Source organism: Aspergillus stella-maris (assembly GCF_047715825.1).
Source record: "Aspergillus stella-maris strain CBS 113639 unplaced genomic scaffold BDV14scaffold_39, whole genome shotgun sequence".
NCBI lineage: Eukaryota > Fungi > Ascomycota > Eurotiomycetes > Eurotiales > Aspergillaceae > Aspergillus > Aspergillus stella-maris.
This window is the reverse complement of record NW_027396833.1, coordinates 140201-154518: the sequence shown is the minus strand read 5'-3', so window position 1 is coordinate 154518 and position 14318 is coordinate 140201. Positions and strand designations below refer to the sequence as shown.

At 51.3% G+C, this 14318-nt stretch overlaps 8 protein-coding genes and 1 non-coding gene across 9 annotated transcripts; 2 read left to right on the top strand and 7 right to left on the bottom strand.

The window, feature by feature from the left end:
* Positions 1-220: 220 nt before the first annotated feature.
* On the bottom strand, positions 221-1446 carry BDV14DRAFT_176162 (zinc metalloprotease). Its single transcript, XM_073769218.1, has 2 exons — positions 975-1446; positions 221-928 (listed from the first exon to the last, which is right to left on the bottom strand). Exons 1-2 carry the CDS (start codon positions 1421-1423, stop codon positions 421-423), a joined length of 957 nt encoding a protein of 318 aa, XP_073626641.1. The 5' UTR covers positions 1424-1446; the 3' UTR covers positions 221-420.
* A 1088-nt stretch (positions 1447-2534) lies between these two features.
* Positions 2535-3760, top strand: BDV14DRAFT_176161 (uncharacterized protein). The gene has a single exon (XM_073769217.1). The coding sequence runs from the start codon at positions 3112-3114 to the stop codon at positions 3664-3666; it is 555 nt and encodes a 184-aa protein (XP_073626640.1). The 5' UTR covers positions 2535-3111; the 3' UTR covers positions 3667-3760.
* Positions 3728-5195, bottom strand: BDV14DRAFT_209756 (glycoside hydrolase 5 family protein; the record flags this gene model as incomplete). Its single annotated transcript, XM_073775731.1, has 5 exons — positions 3728-3791; positions 3848-4037; positions 4116-4581; positions 4651-4980; positions 5043-5195. The coding sequence occupies 5 exons, from the start codon at positions 5193-5195 to the stop codon at positions 3728-3730; spliced, it is 1203 nt and encodes a 400-aa protein (XP_073626639.1).
* A 1277-nt stretch (positions 5196-6472) lies between these two features.
* BDV14DRAFT_83635 (SDR family oxidoreductase) lies at positions 6473-7891 on the bottom strand. The gene has a single exon (XM_073777642.1). It carries the CDS (start codon positions 7592-7594, stop codon positions 6536-6538), a length of 1059 nt encoding a protein of 352 aa, XP_073626638.1. The 5' UTR covers positions 7595-7891; the 3' UTR covers positions 6473-6535.
* Positions 7892-8189: 298 nt separating this feature from the next.
* BDV14DRAFT_201640 (uncharacterized protein) lies at positions 8190-8987 on the bottom strand (the record flags this gene model as incomplete). The annotated part of the gene is made up of 1 exon (XM_073773812.1): positions 8190-8987. One exon carries the CDS (start codon positions 8985-8987, stop codon positions 8190-8192), a length of 798 nt encoding a protein of 265 aa, XP_073626637.1.
* A 127-nt stretch (positions 8988-9114) lies between these two features.
* On the top strand, positions 9115-9203 carry BDV14DRAFT_t98. The gene has a single exon. It is a non-coding gene; the product is annotated as a tRNA-Gln (tRNA).
* Positions 9204-9316: 113 nt separating this feature from the next.
* On the bottom strand, positions 9317-10109 carry BDV14DRAFT_176159 (DUF1993 domain-containing protein). Its single transcript, XM_073769216.1, has one exon. It carries the CDS (start codon positions 10013-10015, stop codon positions 9491-9493), a length of 525 nt encoding a protein of 174 aa, XP_073626636.1. The 5' UTR covers positions 10016-10109; the 3' UTR covers positions 9317-9490.
* A 327-nt stretch (positions 10110-10436) lies between these two features.
* BDV14DRAFT_201638 (SGNH/GDSL hydrolase family protein) lies at positions 10437-11443 on the bottom strand (the record flags this gene model as incomplete). Its single annotated transcript, XM_073773811.1, has 3 exons — positions 10437-10762; positions 10811-10950; positions 11007-11443. The coding sequence occupies 3 exons, from the start codon at positions 11441-11443 to the stop codon at positions 10437-10439; spliced, it is 903 nt and encodes a 300-aa protein (XP_073626635.1).
* A 247-nt stretch (positions 11444-11690) lies between these two features.
* On the bottom strand, positions 11691-12804 carry BDV14DRAFT_176157 (putative urea hydro-lyase/cyanamide hydratase). The gene is made up of 2 exons (XM_073769215.1): positions 12238-12804; positions 11691-12172 (listed from the first exon to the last, which is right to left on the bottom strand). Exons 1-2 carry the CDS (start codon positions 12755-12757, stop codon positions 11973-11975), a joined length of 720 nt encoding a protein of 239 aa, XP_073626634.1. The 5' UTR covers positions 12758-12804; the 3' UTR covers positions 11691-11972.
* Positions 12805-14318: the final 1514 nt, after the last annotated feature.

Sequence of the window (14318 nt, the reverse complement as noted above, 5' to 3'; positions counted from 1 at the left end):
CCGAACCTCAACCGAACAATCTGACCCGCAAGACGAAACGCACTGACCCACCAATTCTCGTGAAACGCCAAGTTTAATACCAGGGCCGTGGGTTAAGAGATTATAGGGGTTCTTGTTTCACTGATACCCCGGTTCGCTGGCAAGGCAGAATCACTCTGGATTTCTGGTGCCTGGTAACTACATTATCAAGGCAGAAGTTAAATGCAAACTTCAAAATAGATCGCTCGCTCTATTAGATTAGACGTAGACGTAGGGTATATACTCTATGTTTCCAACATAATACAACCAGTGCACTGTACATCCCGATTCCATAATGACCATGACCATTAGATCCTCAACCGTAATCAACAACACCACCACCGTCTAGACTTTTCGCCTCGTCCCCTAAAACACCAACTCCTCATGCGGCTTTCCCACAATTTAAAACCATCCAGACTCAGGACTCGCCTCCTTAGCCTTAGCGGCAGGGAAAGACCTAACGCGGCGCCCCGCAACACTAGGCGTGAACCCCTCGCGATCCTCCCTCCAAGAGTTCTGCATACGCAGAATCTGCCCCTTCGTGAATTGAGTAAGACAAACATCATCCGTGTAATCCATAAAGTTGTGAATCGGGTCCGTTCCCGGAATAGAGTGCGCATTGAGCGTCTCGTTAACACCCGTGCAAGTATCGCGGACCTTGGGGCATCCAAAGGCCGCGAATCCCTCGGCGGGTGTATCGTGGATGTAGTCGCCGTGGCCGAAGCACCCGGGGATCTCGGGGTCGTCGTTGCCGGGCTGGAAGGTGTGGAAGAGGTTCAGCCAGTGGCCGGTTTCGTGGACGGCTGTGATGCCGAGGTCGTAGGGGGCTTTGCCGCCGGGGAGGGTGGCGGGGTCGCAGACGACGCCGTCGAGGAGGAATTCGCGGGGGGTGACGGTGTCGGGGAAGGTACTGCTTTTATTAGTATGAAGCTAAGTGAAGAAGGGAGAGGACATACGCATAACCGAGGATCCCGCCGCCAATAGAAGCAAAGTAAAGGTTCAGCGCGGTGTAGTCGCCGCGGCGCAGGGAGCTCTTGGCCTCGTACTCGGTCGTCGAGCCATCGGCGAGAGCCTGCCACTTGTTGTTGTGCGTGTAGGAGATGTTTTTCAGGTTGAAAGAGAAGCCGGTGTCCTGGTAGTTCTCGTTCAGGACGTCGATCTGCTGGTGGATTTGCGTGGGGAGGGTCGTGTGGTTAATTCCCTGCGTGATGTTCGACATAACAACGTGCACGTATGTATCGATCGTAACGTCAAAGACATCCCGTGCTGCGGCGCGCGCAGCTTCCCGGTCTTCCTTGTCCTGGAAGTACCTGTGTCTGGTCTTGAGGCCCGCAGAGGGATCGCGGGTTCCGCACTGCGCGGAGGCGAGGGCGCCCAGGCTGAGGAGGATAGGGAGGAAGCGCATGGTGATGGATGATTAGGGTTGAGGAACTTGATGGTTAGCAGGGACATTGTGAAGAGAAACGGGCCCCTTTATATTTTCCTGGAAGCTGTGGACATTGCAGCCGGTTGGGTCCAGATGGTGATACTGTCGATCAGGGCCACTGAGCCTGTGGACTGATCTGATAGGGCTTTGCGCCCTCCAGGACCCGCTGCCGACCCAGGCGCCAAGGGGAGTCTGAGTCGCCGTGGTGGAATTGTAGGATCGTCTATTTTTAACAGGGGAAATTTTGACACCTCAGCCTACGGAAGGAAGCGCTGCACTGCCTGGCTTTCTGGTGTTGTTCATCTCGGGTCGGACTGTTACTGGTTGTTGCTTAACGCTTAGCTTGGATTGTTTACTTCCAGGCAGCAACTGCTGTCCAGACACCACGGAACACCTCCAGAGTTGTAGGTTCGTCACTAGAGTTCCCCTGAAGCGACCGTCTAGACATGCGACAGCAGTGGCTGGGCGCTGAAATGTTGTTTCAAGTTGTCGCACCCGCACGTGTTTTCCCCGGCTGCCTGCACCACTTTACCCTCGGACCGCTGCGTGTTTGTTTTTGCTAGATGACCGATCGCCAGAATGTTGTCTATCTGAAGATTATGCCGTATGGCTTACCCTCTCCACTAGGCTGAGCAGCTGCAAAGTTTTCCCTCTCCACAGAGTTGGGGGCGGAAATGGGAATCCCAGTGTGAGGCTGAATTGCACCTCACGATGCCCGATAAAGATCATCGCAAGGCTGAATACCCTGGACATTGTCATTGGACAAAGCGCGTCGATGAGCGAACAACCCGAGCTCCTTCTTTGTTTACTTCTGGGACCTCTTGGCTGCGTGGCACAGCTTTGAGCTAAGGAATAGCCAAACCCAACCTGCCATGCTTCAAGGGCTCTGATACGCCATGCCCTCGTAAAGACGAGACAAATCGGGTGTCGGATTGTTCTTGCAGTCTTCGGGCCGTCGGTACAGTAAGCCACACCGGTGTTTATCCGCATCTCGCACTTCGTGTTCCCCATCTTCTCCATGACATGGCATGATGGCGATGGCTTCACCGACACAGTCGGCTTCAGCCGCAGCAAGCTCCACCAAGCAATCCGCACTGATTCCGATCGGCACACACAGCCTCTGGGCCTGCAATTCTGGCTCGGGGTCCGATAACGGTCTTCCCTCTGCTTATCACTCTCGCTCTCACCCTCAGCCCTGCTCTGTTGATCCAGACATAGGGTTCGACCATGATCCTTCTCGCACTCCCATCGTCGTGATCATCCCCGGGGGCGGCGACGTTGCTTCTTCCTATGTCGTTCTCGAGCGCCTCTTACGCCCTTTCACGCGGATTCTGCTGTACGATCGCTCTGGGCTGGGCAAGAGCGAGAAGCGTCCAGCTCCAGCTTCAGCTCCACGTCCACGCCCGGCTCCAGACAATACTGCCCATATTGCCGTGGGGGCCAACGAGCACGAAGGATCTACACCCTCAGCTGAGTTATTGAACTCAAAGTCTCCTTCAAGATCAATCTCGGGTGCTGTGCAAGCCGCAGCTGAACTGCACTCGTTGTTACGAGCCCTCGGACTCACGGGCACAAGTGCAAGCTCACCTCTAATCCTCCTCGCCCATTCCTACGGCGGGATTATCGCGCGCGAATTCCTGCATCTCTATCCAGAATATGTAAGCGGAATGGTCCTAGTCGACTGCTCGACCGAGCGGGCGAGTGAATTCTTCTCTCTTCCGGATCCGAATATTGCTGGTGTCTTGGGGAACCTTAACTTTGCACGGGTGACGGGGTTGAGGAGTTCTACTGTGTTGAGTGATGAGGAGTGGAGAGTCCGCGCAAAGGAGATATATGCCTCGAGTGAGACTGGTGCTGCTGAAGCGCGGAGTTTTAGAGATGTTTGTGAGTGGTTAAAGTGGAAGCGGCAGGTTGAGATGAAGTTTTTGGGTGATAAACCTTTGTTTGTGATTAGGGCAAATACCGCGGGTGATTATGAGAAGATCTATAAAGCTGGTATTGAAGCTGGAAACGGGAGTGCAGAGCAGAGAAAGGCTTTTAGGGAGTTATTGGACCAGTGGGATCGGGTTGATGAGATGTTTCAGAAGGAGCAGCTGCGACTTTCGTCGAATACTAGGTATGTACATCTACCGGACTGCGGGCATAATGTCCATTTGATCAGACCAGATGCTATTGTTGAGTGTGTGAGGTGGGTTTGGGAGAGGGTTCTCAGCAGTGGTTAGGGCTGTGCTTTTGCATTCCTCGACCATCTGCCAGCTATCTAGCATGCTCCTGCCATAAGATCTAATGACGATTCAACCTATTGACATCCCTCGCATGCTTGTAGACAAGCTCCTTGGCTTCGGCGCTAGATAACCTCCGTTAGCATACTATCTTAGTATCTTGTAGGACAGAGTGACATACTCATCCAGATAGATGGTGAACCCATCGTCATGGTTCGGCCCATACGAGTACCCCGAGTACCCATATTGCCAATACATATCCGGCATCTTCTCATGCAGACTAATATCCTGCCACCCACCAACTGCCTCGAGCCGAGTGATATTCGACACAGTACCTAGATTATCCAGCCGGCCCTGGGGTGTAAGCCAGCCTATCCACCACGTCAATCAATTAGTGATCCCGACTCGGTATATCGCAGACTGAAAGATGAAGAGAAGGAGATACACACCATACTCCTCATGAACAACCGGCTTCCCAACCCCCCTCGCAGCGCTCGCATGATCAACAATCCACTGATCCGTCCATTTCACAGTCTTACTCCACCAATCCGGATACGAATGGAACGTCCCGAAATCAATACTCTCCAATGCCAACTCAGCTTCAAAATCACCCCCATCTTCACCATTATAAGCCCAGTCATCAGAGACATAATTGAACCCTCCCTCGCCACCCCATGTAACCAGGTGGTGCGGATCAAGCGATTTAATGAACGTGCTCATCTCTGAAATCCAGGATGTCAATAGTTCAGGGGCGCACCCGTCTTCGCTCCGGGGGAGATTGCGCACACCGTCTGCGCCGCAGCGAGGCTCGTTGGCGAGTTCCCACGCGAATATCTCGGGGCTGTCTTTGTAGCGCGTGACGAAGGCCTTGACGTACCGCTTGAATGCGGCTTTGATTTGCGGGAGGCGGTAGAACTACCATGGACTTTCCATCAACTCTTTCTTCCGTATATACCTAGCACAAGGGGGTGGTTGTAGACTCACATCATCATGATACTTTCCGCCAAGGTTAACCGTATAAACATCCATCCCACCATAATCGGCCCAATTATTCGTCAATGCAACAATAAGCTTGATCCCCGTTTCCCTTGCCGCATTAACGACTTTATCAAAAGGCTCGAGGTTGATCGTGCTAGTGCCATTATCACCCCACCACTGGAAAACAATCTCTGTATCACCCGCTCCTTCGCCGCCGTAGTCGGGCAGTCCGCCTTCGACGTAGGATACGTTCTTGTCGTTGAAACCCCATGTTCGGAAGACGTTTAGACCTGCTCTTTTTGCGGCGGAGAGGCCGAGTTCAACGTCTGTTTGGTTCTAGATAGTACATTGTTAGTGATGTTTTAGATAGCCAAAAGGGGGCAAAGAAGCGGACGGACATTGTTGAAGGGGAAATAGTAAGCATTGCTCCCAGCGAAGTAAAATTCCTTCCCGTCAAGTTGGAATTTGTCTCCATTTGTAGTTACGAAGCCTCTTCGTGCTACTGCGCTGGTGGCCAGCGCCGCAACGGAGAAGAAGGCTGAGAGACGCATCGTGCTGGATAATTGATGTCTCTGTGTCTGCGGGCATTCGATAAAGGAAATTTAGCCAGCAATATACTCCCCAGGCTCTGCATGCCGTTCCATGGTGCCATCAATGACAATTGGCATGGTCTCATCATTGTAATTTCGGAGTCAAGCCCGCCTTGGCCGTCTTGTATACAGGGAGTAGTTCCCCGCAAATGGGTCTTGGAGGTGTCTTGAGGGCCAAGGGCTAGCTATATTGGGGACGTCGGAAGTACCTCGATACAAGTAGGCTCGATAGCTGGTAGGTAGACTCAGACTACGAGATCAAGTCTCTCATGATAATCAGTCAATCTAGAATCAGTAGGTGTCACTTAGTCTTGCTCGCAACGGACCCGAGGTTGAGAGCGCCGGTCTTTGCGAGCCCAAGTGCACTAAACCAGTTCGATGCGGAGGAGAGCCCGTGGCGCCAATCTTCCTGATTAAGGTATCCCCGGAAGCGCGATTTGAAGGCCAAAGCACCTTGTTCCTGGACCTACCAGGCTGCTATTCCCCGCATAGCTAGTATAAGCCATCACGCACCCCGCCGGGCCCAGCCATACGGGGTCGACCCGGACCGCATCAGATTCGCACCTTCCTCTACAGTGAAATAGAACCAGTGGACGTAGATCGTACCTTTCCTGACATCTTCATCGCTTATAAATCGTATGGTCAACAGGGAAGGTGCAACGGATTGCACCTTCCTGGTCTAATTGTTGACGTTCATGAAGCAGGTATAGTAGGGAAGGAACGACCAGGGACTTGTTCCTTCTTTGTGTATCTTTTCGTAACCTTTTTGGGAAATGGCCGGCGCGACTGGGCCCGGCCGACCTGAATTTACTCTAACCCAATGGTCCGACACAGCGGTTGTCGATTGCGGCGCTGCAGGTATGATTCTAGCACTTGAGTGCAAACTTGGTACAGGTAATATCGTTAGCAGTGGGACAGCGGCGTACTGTAGGTAGGTTGGTAAAGACAATTGTCCAGGGCATGTCGCTTTCGAGAGAGCTTTACGTATTATACACACTTTATTGGATTCCTATTCTGAAATGTTCGGTGAGACATGTAGGCCGCATCCGCGTGGACACATACGGAAGGCACGATGCAGGGTCGCCCCTTCCTCGCCAGCATGTCGTCCTTCGGCATCAAATCCGCTCAGCCCCAACTACCAGGGAGCAGGCCACATGGTAGGTAAGGTATGGGCTTGTGGACCCCGACTTGCTAGGGTACCTGTAAAGACAGCTTTTGCACAGCTGCCTTTGGTACAAGAATGATTGGTGATTAAGGCTTTTGGTCAATGATTCGGATCTAATTCTGGATAGTATGATTGTTTATGACTGGTTATACTTCATCCAACTCTCCGCAGCCGCCAAAACCGCCTCTTCACTGGTATATTTCCACTCCCACCCCAGGACACTCTTCGCTTTATCACAGTTAACAACCCTCGCAACACCCAAATCCGGAACAACGAGTTTTGCAACCGGCATAAAAATCGCAATGATCTTGAGTAGGAAATCTGGAAGAACAAACCTCGGTACCTTGTTCGCGCGATCACCCAGTTTATCCTTTAGCAAAGCGCCAATCTCGCTCATCCAGAGCGCGCCTTCACCCATACAGATGAAGCGTTCCCCTGCTGCTTTAGGGTGCGTCATTGCGAGGACGTGTAATGTTGCGCAATCTCGCACGTCAACGAGGCACCAGTGCGTTCGCGGGAAACCGGGAACATTCCCCAGAAGCAATTCGCTGACTGTGCGGAGGCACGTAGCGTCGTCTTTTCCGAGACAAGGGCCGAGGACGTTAACGGGGTTGATAGATACAAGTTCCATGCCGTTCCCTTCTTGCTCAATGAACTCCCATGCAGCGCGCTCGGCAAGCGTCTTGGCTTTCGGGTAGATTGATAAGAGGCGCGGATCGGGATCTGAGAGGTCTGTCCAGTCGTTCTCGTCAAAGGCCCTTTTGTCTTCATTGGCTTTTCCGTGCCAGACTGCGGAGATCGAACTGGTCAATACAACTCGCTTCGCGCCTGCATCGCGAGCGGCGCGGAGAACACGCTTCGTTCCCTCTACTGCAGGTAGGATAAGTTCGTTCTCATCGTTTGGTACGCCACCTGGGACAGGTGATGCGACGTGCAGTACATAAGTCACGTCTTTCATTGCTTCGTCCCAGCCGGCATCGGATGAGAGGTCTGCCTGGACAGTTTGGAGAGACTTGATGCGCTCGTCAGGCACGCCTGCTTCGGAGAGAGACGCATGAATTTCACCGGTGCGCGAGGTGTTGCGGAGTGTTGTTCGGACGACATAATTTTGGGCATCTTGTAAGAGGATCGCAAGAACCCATTTTGCGATAAAAGATGTGCCACCTGTTACAAGAACAAGGGGTGATGAGGACATTCTTCAAGGAAGCTGGTTGTGTTGTGGCTGAATGTCGTACGTTACGAGAGGATAGGCTCCTAGCAGACACTTGAGATGACGTCTGCTGTTCGTTGGCAACTGTAAGAAGTTTGACTCGCTCTGCGTGGCTAGCTGATCTGAACAAGAATAAGATCTCATTCGGCCAGATTGCGGGAGATAGCAGACTTGATTGGATATGGGAAGGTCAATGGGGCCATTCCTTCGGGGCTGGCAGACTCCGCCGTCGGCTCCGACGGGCCAAGGATCATCTTCGAACGCGCTTTGTTCTGAATTCGGCTTGGCAACGATCTCAGAAGCTTGAATTCCTATTTGCTCTCGCCGCGGTAATTCGCGTCAGGCTCTCGGGTTCGGTGACTTCGCGGTCGACACTCCCAAAGGCTTGATCATCTGTAAGAAACCAACCAAGAAGGCAACTGGTGGGAGGAATAGCACCTGTTTCACCCTGAGTCGTAGCATCGGGTGACATAGAGCTAAAATGAGCCGGTCGCTAGTCAATTGCGAGCAGTACTGGGACTGTATTGCTGCAAGACATGTGCGGTCGGTTTCCCTTGCATTTCGGATGGGACAAAGAGCCTCATGAGTTTGCCTCCAACGCGTTGTCACCAACCGTGACACCACTTCCAGCAAGCTTCTCTTCATTCTCACTCTCGCCCTTACTACTCTCCTTCAAAGCAGCAACAGACCTTTTCTCCTTCTCAACCCCCAATCTCTCCTGCGCAGTATCACAAAGCACAACATCCCCACACTCACAGGGCCCCTCGCGTGCCCATCGATACGTAATGCTCCATCGATCTTCTCTAAGACGTAACGTCCCATCAGAAAGGGTATCATTCTTCTTCTTGGTAATCCCATGCGTCCAATGAAGTCTCGAGTCCCCAGCGTAAATCATCATACTCCGCGGCTGCAATTCGATATCGATTTTCCGATCATCGGGTTGGCCCTTTCCTCTCCGCATGCGCATTGCCACGGGTGCGCCTAGGGATAATGCATAGAGCTGGTCCCAGCCGCGGTGGGAGTCGACGTGCGGTGGGATTCCCGCGCCGGGGGGGTAATATTGTAAACACACTTGGTCGGGCGGTCGGGATTCAGTTGTTGGAATGAGCGGGACGAGCCATTCGGGGAAGGGGATGTATGGGATTTCAGGGTCGATGCCGAAAGTCTTGTAGTCGAAGGTGTAGCCGTAGTGGAGGGAGATGCGGCCTGGTCGATCGGGCCAGGTGAGTTTGGTGCGGAAGAGGGTGATCAGTTCGGATTCGTGGGCGGGGTCGATGAAGGAGGGTTGGACGAGGAGGCCACGTATTTCGGAGTGTTCTGTGAAATTGGAGAGTCGGTCGGCATCTGGGCTGAACCCAGGGTGGGATTGGATGCCCATGGCTGTGGTGGTGGGAGAAGGAAAAAGTTGTGAGGGGAGCGCGGGGAAGAAAAGATATCGCATGATGCGCTTGAAATAGTTTTTTGTGGAATATCATATAAAATACGCAAGCATTACTTTATCTCAAGGTCCATTAGTCTAGTGGTTAGGACATGGGATTTTGATTTCTTCTGGATACATCTTCCCAGAGCCCCGGTTCGAACCCGGGATGGACCTTTTTTGTCTCTTTTTGTTTACCACACCACTACCTTTTTACTACCCACTTGCGCCCACAAATAAGACTGACCACCATCTACAATAGAGTTGCACACGTATATCATACATGTGGCGTCGTAAATGTTTTGTTTTCCTGCCAGAATCTTTATATCTAAGCCTTCAAACTTTCCACAGTATACTGGCACAACAGCGCGGGAACATACAATAGAACGAAGTGACTGCAACAGCAACAAGATCACTTTGTTTTCTATTAATTATATATATATCTCCTCTACACCTCACCCAATCTAAAACCCACCAATCGGCTTCAAAAACTCCCCCAAATAATCAATCTTCCCCAGCGGCACCCCCCTCGCCCTCAAAATATCATACACCGTAACCAAATGGAAGAAGAAATTCGGCACCGCAAACACAACAGCATAACTCTCCCCCGTAAACTCAAACTCCTTAGGCCCCAGCGGCGCCTTGAAGCTCTTCCCCTCGTGCTCCTGCACAGTCTCAGGCGTGATAGATTCAAGCTCAGCGATCGTCTCGTCAATCCGCTTGTAGAAGTCCTCAAACGTCTTGTCTGTATCTTCCTGACTAGGGGGTTCACGCGATGTACACCGGTACGCGGCCTTGATTGCTGTATTTGCGGTGATGAAGACTTGGAAGGAGAGGGGTTTCATGTCGGCGATTAGGGTCTCGGTGGCGTAGGAGTCGACGGGGACATTGGTGGCTTTGGCGTGCGATTCGGCTTTTTGGAGGGTGTGTTTGAGGGAGTGCAGGCCTTGCGTGAAGAGGGAGATTGTGTATGTGTGTGTTGTGGACATTTTGGTTGTTTTATTTTGTGGAGGTTGAAATAAAAGCAGGGCGAAGTATATATTTTGGAGTAGGTTAGAGAAGAGGCTATCTTGCGCAATTGAATCTGGGGATGATTCCACCTATAATCGAAATAAGGGTCCCTATTTAAGGAGCAAAAAGCTTTGAAATCCCTACCATCTTGAATTGTATTATTAATCGTCTTCCACCAGGTTCCGAGGTTGAAGCTGGATTGTTGATTTGTCATGATTTATCACTGTGGGGGGAAGCGGTCAACCTGTCCACATATGGCGGGGAGGACACATATACGAAGTTTAACAAACAGTATCCAATTGGTAGAAAGAGGAGGTCATTGTTATTTTAGCATGCGTCGGTACCTCAAGCCAAGGGGACCCAAGTGCGTTGCTCAATTGGTACATCCCGGCGCTCAACCTAAACACTAAAGAAACCAGGCCAAGCAGCCGCAACCTCTTGCGCAACAGCATCCTGAATAACGAGACCAGGGTGGTAATCGTTGAACCAAAGACAGGTAACCCCATCCTCATTATAGCAGTCTGCTGCCTCACCACCCGCATCAAGGAGGTCATTGAACACCGGCTGGGTGTCCGTAATCTTAACAACTGCGTCCGGATGTGCAGTTGCAAAGGCGTCTGCTCGTTCGTTCAGACCAATATTCCAGGTTGCGATTGCGGCGCTTAGGTGCGTGATTGTGTAGTTTGCGTTCTCGCCTTGGACGACTTGGGGTGTGCGTTCGATTGCTAGCTCTGTTAGTTGACTTGGTAAGCGTAAGTGGTGGGGATACATACGAGGAACAGTCAACAGCGCAAAGTTACGAGCGCCTCCATCATACACAATCTCAATCTGCTCGAATAGTTGATCGAGGACCTCCACCTGGAGAGCGTCCGGATTCGTCTGCCACCATGCCCCCGCAACATCGTTGACGCCCCTGTGTGTATTCAAGTCAGCTCCCACAAGGAACCATTGAAGTTCCATAGTACTCACTCCCAAACGCCAAAAAGCGTACTATTAGCAGTCCAAGGAGCATACTCCGGCTTCGGCGCCAAATACTGCGTAAACTCCGTCACCTGGTCAATCAATGAATACACCTCAGGCGTATACGGCGGAACAAGAGACGCGTTAACGGTCGCGCCGCCATAGGCAAGGTTATAGTTCAGCAATAGTGAAGAATTGTATGTGCCGACGAGTTGACCGATCCAGTTTGCTCCGCCGGCTGAGGTCCAGCCGGGAAACGGCGGGTTGCCGAGTGGGTTTGAGGCTGAGGGCTTCTCGCCTGTTATATTGAAGCTTGTCGAGGAGTAGGAGTCGCCGAAGGGGATGAAGTATTTTTGGGTTGCTTGGCGGGGGTAGTGGTAAGAAGAAGAAGCGTGCGGGACGGCGAAGGCCGTTGAGGCGAGGAGGGAGAGGGATAGAGCTTTCATTGTGTTGTTGGATGTCCTGTGCTTGGTTTCAATAGACCAAGGTCGTGGTGAGAGGTGGGTATCAGCATTTCATATATCATCACCTCCAAGAGACACATCATGCAGAAACCCCCCATATTGTCCCTGATTACAGACACTGTAAGAGAGATATTAGCTCCGTGCCGAGTCTGGGGACGCCGCTCATCTACCCCAGACAACCCCTGTTTGGTGCCCAGCCCGATTAGGTAAACGGAGGATTGGCCGTCCTTGGCTTTACTCAACATAAGGCCAGGACTGCACGGGGTGGAGTAACTAGATCAATTCTGCAACGGATGCAATAAATTCTATTTTCCGTGAAGAATGTTATCTTTGTTTTGTGACAGATAGGGTGGATGTGCATAACATGGGGTTTATGCTATGCACGGCCCTACAGAAGGTAGCCCTAGATGACCTTAAGTGATGGCCAAGAGTAAACGAATTTCTGCTAAAGCAAACCAACATGAAGTTCTTTCTCAATCTCAAAGAAAAATCCCATCCCTCCATTACCTACCTACTCATACTCATTCAACGGATTCCCCAGAATTTGTCCCTTGAAATCCCCCAACGCAGTCGTATGCGCCCAAGGCTTAAGACTAACCTCCTCCTCAACCGTCGTGGCAAAACAAGAGCTCCAATTCAGTCTCGGCCAACGCTGAATAACACCCTTGGCCGTGTCCTCATGGACTAATTTCGCGTGTCCGCCGGTGTTATCTATGCCTATTAGTTGAATAAAAAAGAGAGGTGGGGAAGGTTCGGTAGAGTGGTGTTAAGCGCACCAAAAATAGTCGCAATCTGAATCAACTGTCCCAGCGCCGTGATGGTGCCTATATCGCGAAGATCTTGATGCCGGATGATTGCCTCTGCTACACTCTCCGCTTGATCCTTTTCCGCAGCTCCCTCACCGTCACCACTCTGGAGTAGATCAAGCGCAAGATACCCACCAAAAAACTCAAAACTCAACCTTGTCCCATGGAGATGTTCTTTCGTCGTTCCAATATCATGCAGCATACACGCAAGAAAGTATGTCTCGTTGCTGAAGTTCCAACCCGGGAAGAAGTGGCGCTTTATGGATAGCCCGTAGTGGTAGACGCGCATGCTGTGGTTGAATGTTTGTTCTGGGAGGTGCAAGCGGACGTATTCTTTGATTCGTGTAGAGAGGGGTGTAGATGGGACTGGGGTCTCTGAGGTGGGGATTGCGGGGGGAGGGAGCTTTGATGAGATGTTTGCTTGGGTGAAGAGGGTGGTTGTGTTTGCGGGGACGGCGGTCAGGCCGTATTCTGCTATGGGGTTGGACATGGTTGTTATTTTTGGGAGAGAATATTGTACTTGGAATTGGAACTGGTGGAAGAGGATGATTTGTTTTCTTATGCTGGGGATCTGATTTAAATAAGAAATGTTAAGCTTCTGGATTACATCACAACCCCCCATGTCAGCCGCATCTGGCCCAGGCCCGTTACACTACCTATAAGAATTTGTCAGCTACGGGGTTTGCTTCAAGAACACCTAGTTATTTATACAGCTTAGTAAACTAAATATAAGCTACTTATGAAAATCCATTAAGAAAACTATCAACCCGGCGTCAACGTATTCGGATCCCGGGGCCACCAAGACTTCCACGCAGCCACGCATTCCTGAAACCCAAGCTCCCAGGGCTGAATCTGAACGGCAGCCCTAAACTCACTGGGATTAGTCATTGCATCTCCCAAAAGATCCATACCGGGGCTTATACAGAACTTCGTACGAATCCAGTCCTTTGGGAAAAAGCCAGAAATTTCCCAGTCAATGATACCGATTGTCTCGAGAGCGGGGACATGCTCGACCAGAATATTCTCAGGTCCAAGGTCGCCATCCTAAAGACAAGGTTGTCACAGTTCATCTGCAGTGCTCTGCAACCATCAAGGAGTAAGCTGGTCGTGATCGGCCTCGAGTCCCCTTGCTGAAGGAGATACGCCTCCTTGACAGGCCTGCCGTCAACCCCACCTATTCGATTCCCTTCTCAAGTAGCGAGCGTTTCGCAGACTCTTGCGACCGCTCTGACATAGTGCACTTTCCAGTTGAAATTGAGCGTCGGTCAAGCCTTAGTCAGTGTCCGGCCAGGCACTCGGGTGACGAATAGATTCGACCGTCCCTCAGCTTGTACAGAGTAAAGCGGCTCTAGGATGGCAAAGTCGGGTTGCTTCGTTTGGACGTAAGTGAGGGTTGTACCCTCAGCCGTCATAAGCGGGGAAACTGTGTGCACCTTGAAGAAAGTATATTGTGTCACTAACCACGCTGCATTGCGGTTCCCGGCCGCGTAAATTATCTTGAATATGGGATCACCTTCGGACAGAGGTGTTCCCTCTGGTCGCGGATCTGGCGCATCTCTGATAGTGTAGCTGGCATCGTCGCCTCCATCATATCATGTTGCGCCTTCGGATAGTCCCCTGGACCGTTCAAGTACGAGAGGACCGATGAGCCATTTGCCTTCGCCGATGTATTTGACTGAGTCCACGAAGCGATTATCAGTGCCTTGAGTGGTAAATGCCATTGTAGGGTGGTATTTTGTAGACGGGTGACAATGAGTGTTGCGTCTGGCTGGTGACGGAAAGGAACTCAACAAGGACAGTTATAAGAGCAAAACAAGAAATTCCAAACCCAGTGTAGTAAAGATTACCTCACAAATAAACAAGGCGATAATACTAATAATTGAATGGTTGATGCACGATAATTGCCGTAGATGGGGCTTTTCGCTAGGCGCCTGGTTAACATTAGAAGTATTTGGCAGATTCTGATCTGGTTCTTCATGAATTGCGAGGAAGATGCCCGGCTGACGATGTATTGCTTGGTTGACCCTTTGGCTTTGACAGGAAGGCTGCAT

Bases quoted from the DNA above. Each gene is read 5' to 3' on its own strand.
- BDV14DRAFT_83635 (XM_073777642.1), bottom strand. From the start codon at position 7,594: ATGTCCTCATCACCCCTTGTTCTTGTAACAGGTGGCACATCTTTTATC.
- BDV14DRAFT_176161 (XM_073769217.1), top strand. From the start codon at position 3,112: ATGGTCCTAGTCGACTGCTCGACCGAGCGGGCGAGTGAATTCTTCTCT.
- BDV14DRAFT_176162 (XM_073769218.1), bottom strand. From the start codon at position 1,423: ATGCGCTTCCTCCCTATCCTCCTCAGCCTGGGCGCCCTCGCCTCCGCG. The intron at 929-974 runs GTATGTCCTCTC...TAATAAAAGCAG, and splicing joins GGCGGGATCCTCGGTTATGC to TACCTTCCCCGACACCGTCA.
- BDV14DRAFT_176159 (XM_073769216.1), bottom strand. From the start codon at position 10,015: ATGTCCACAACACACACATACACAATCTCCCTCTTCACGCAAGGCCTG.
- BDV14DRAFT_176157 (XM_073769215.1), bottom strand. From the start codon at position 12,757: ATGTCCAACCCCATAGCAGAATACGGCCTGACCGCCGTCCCCGCAAAC. The intron at 12,173-12,237 runs GTGCGCTTAACA...TAATAGGCATAG, and splicing joins TCAGATTGCGACTATTTTTG to ATAACACCGGCGGACACGCG.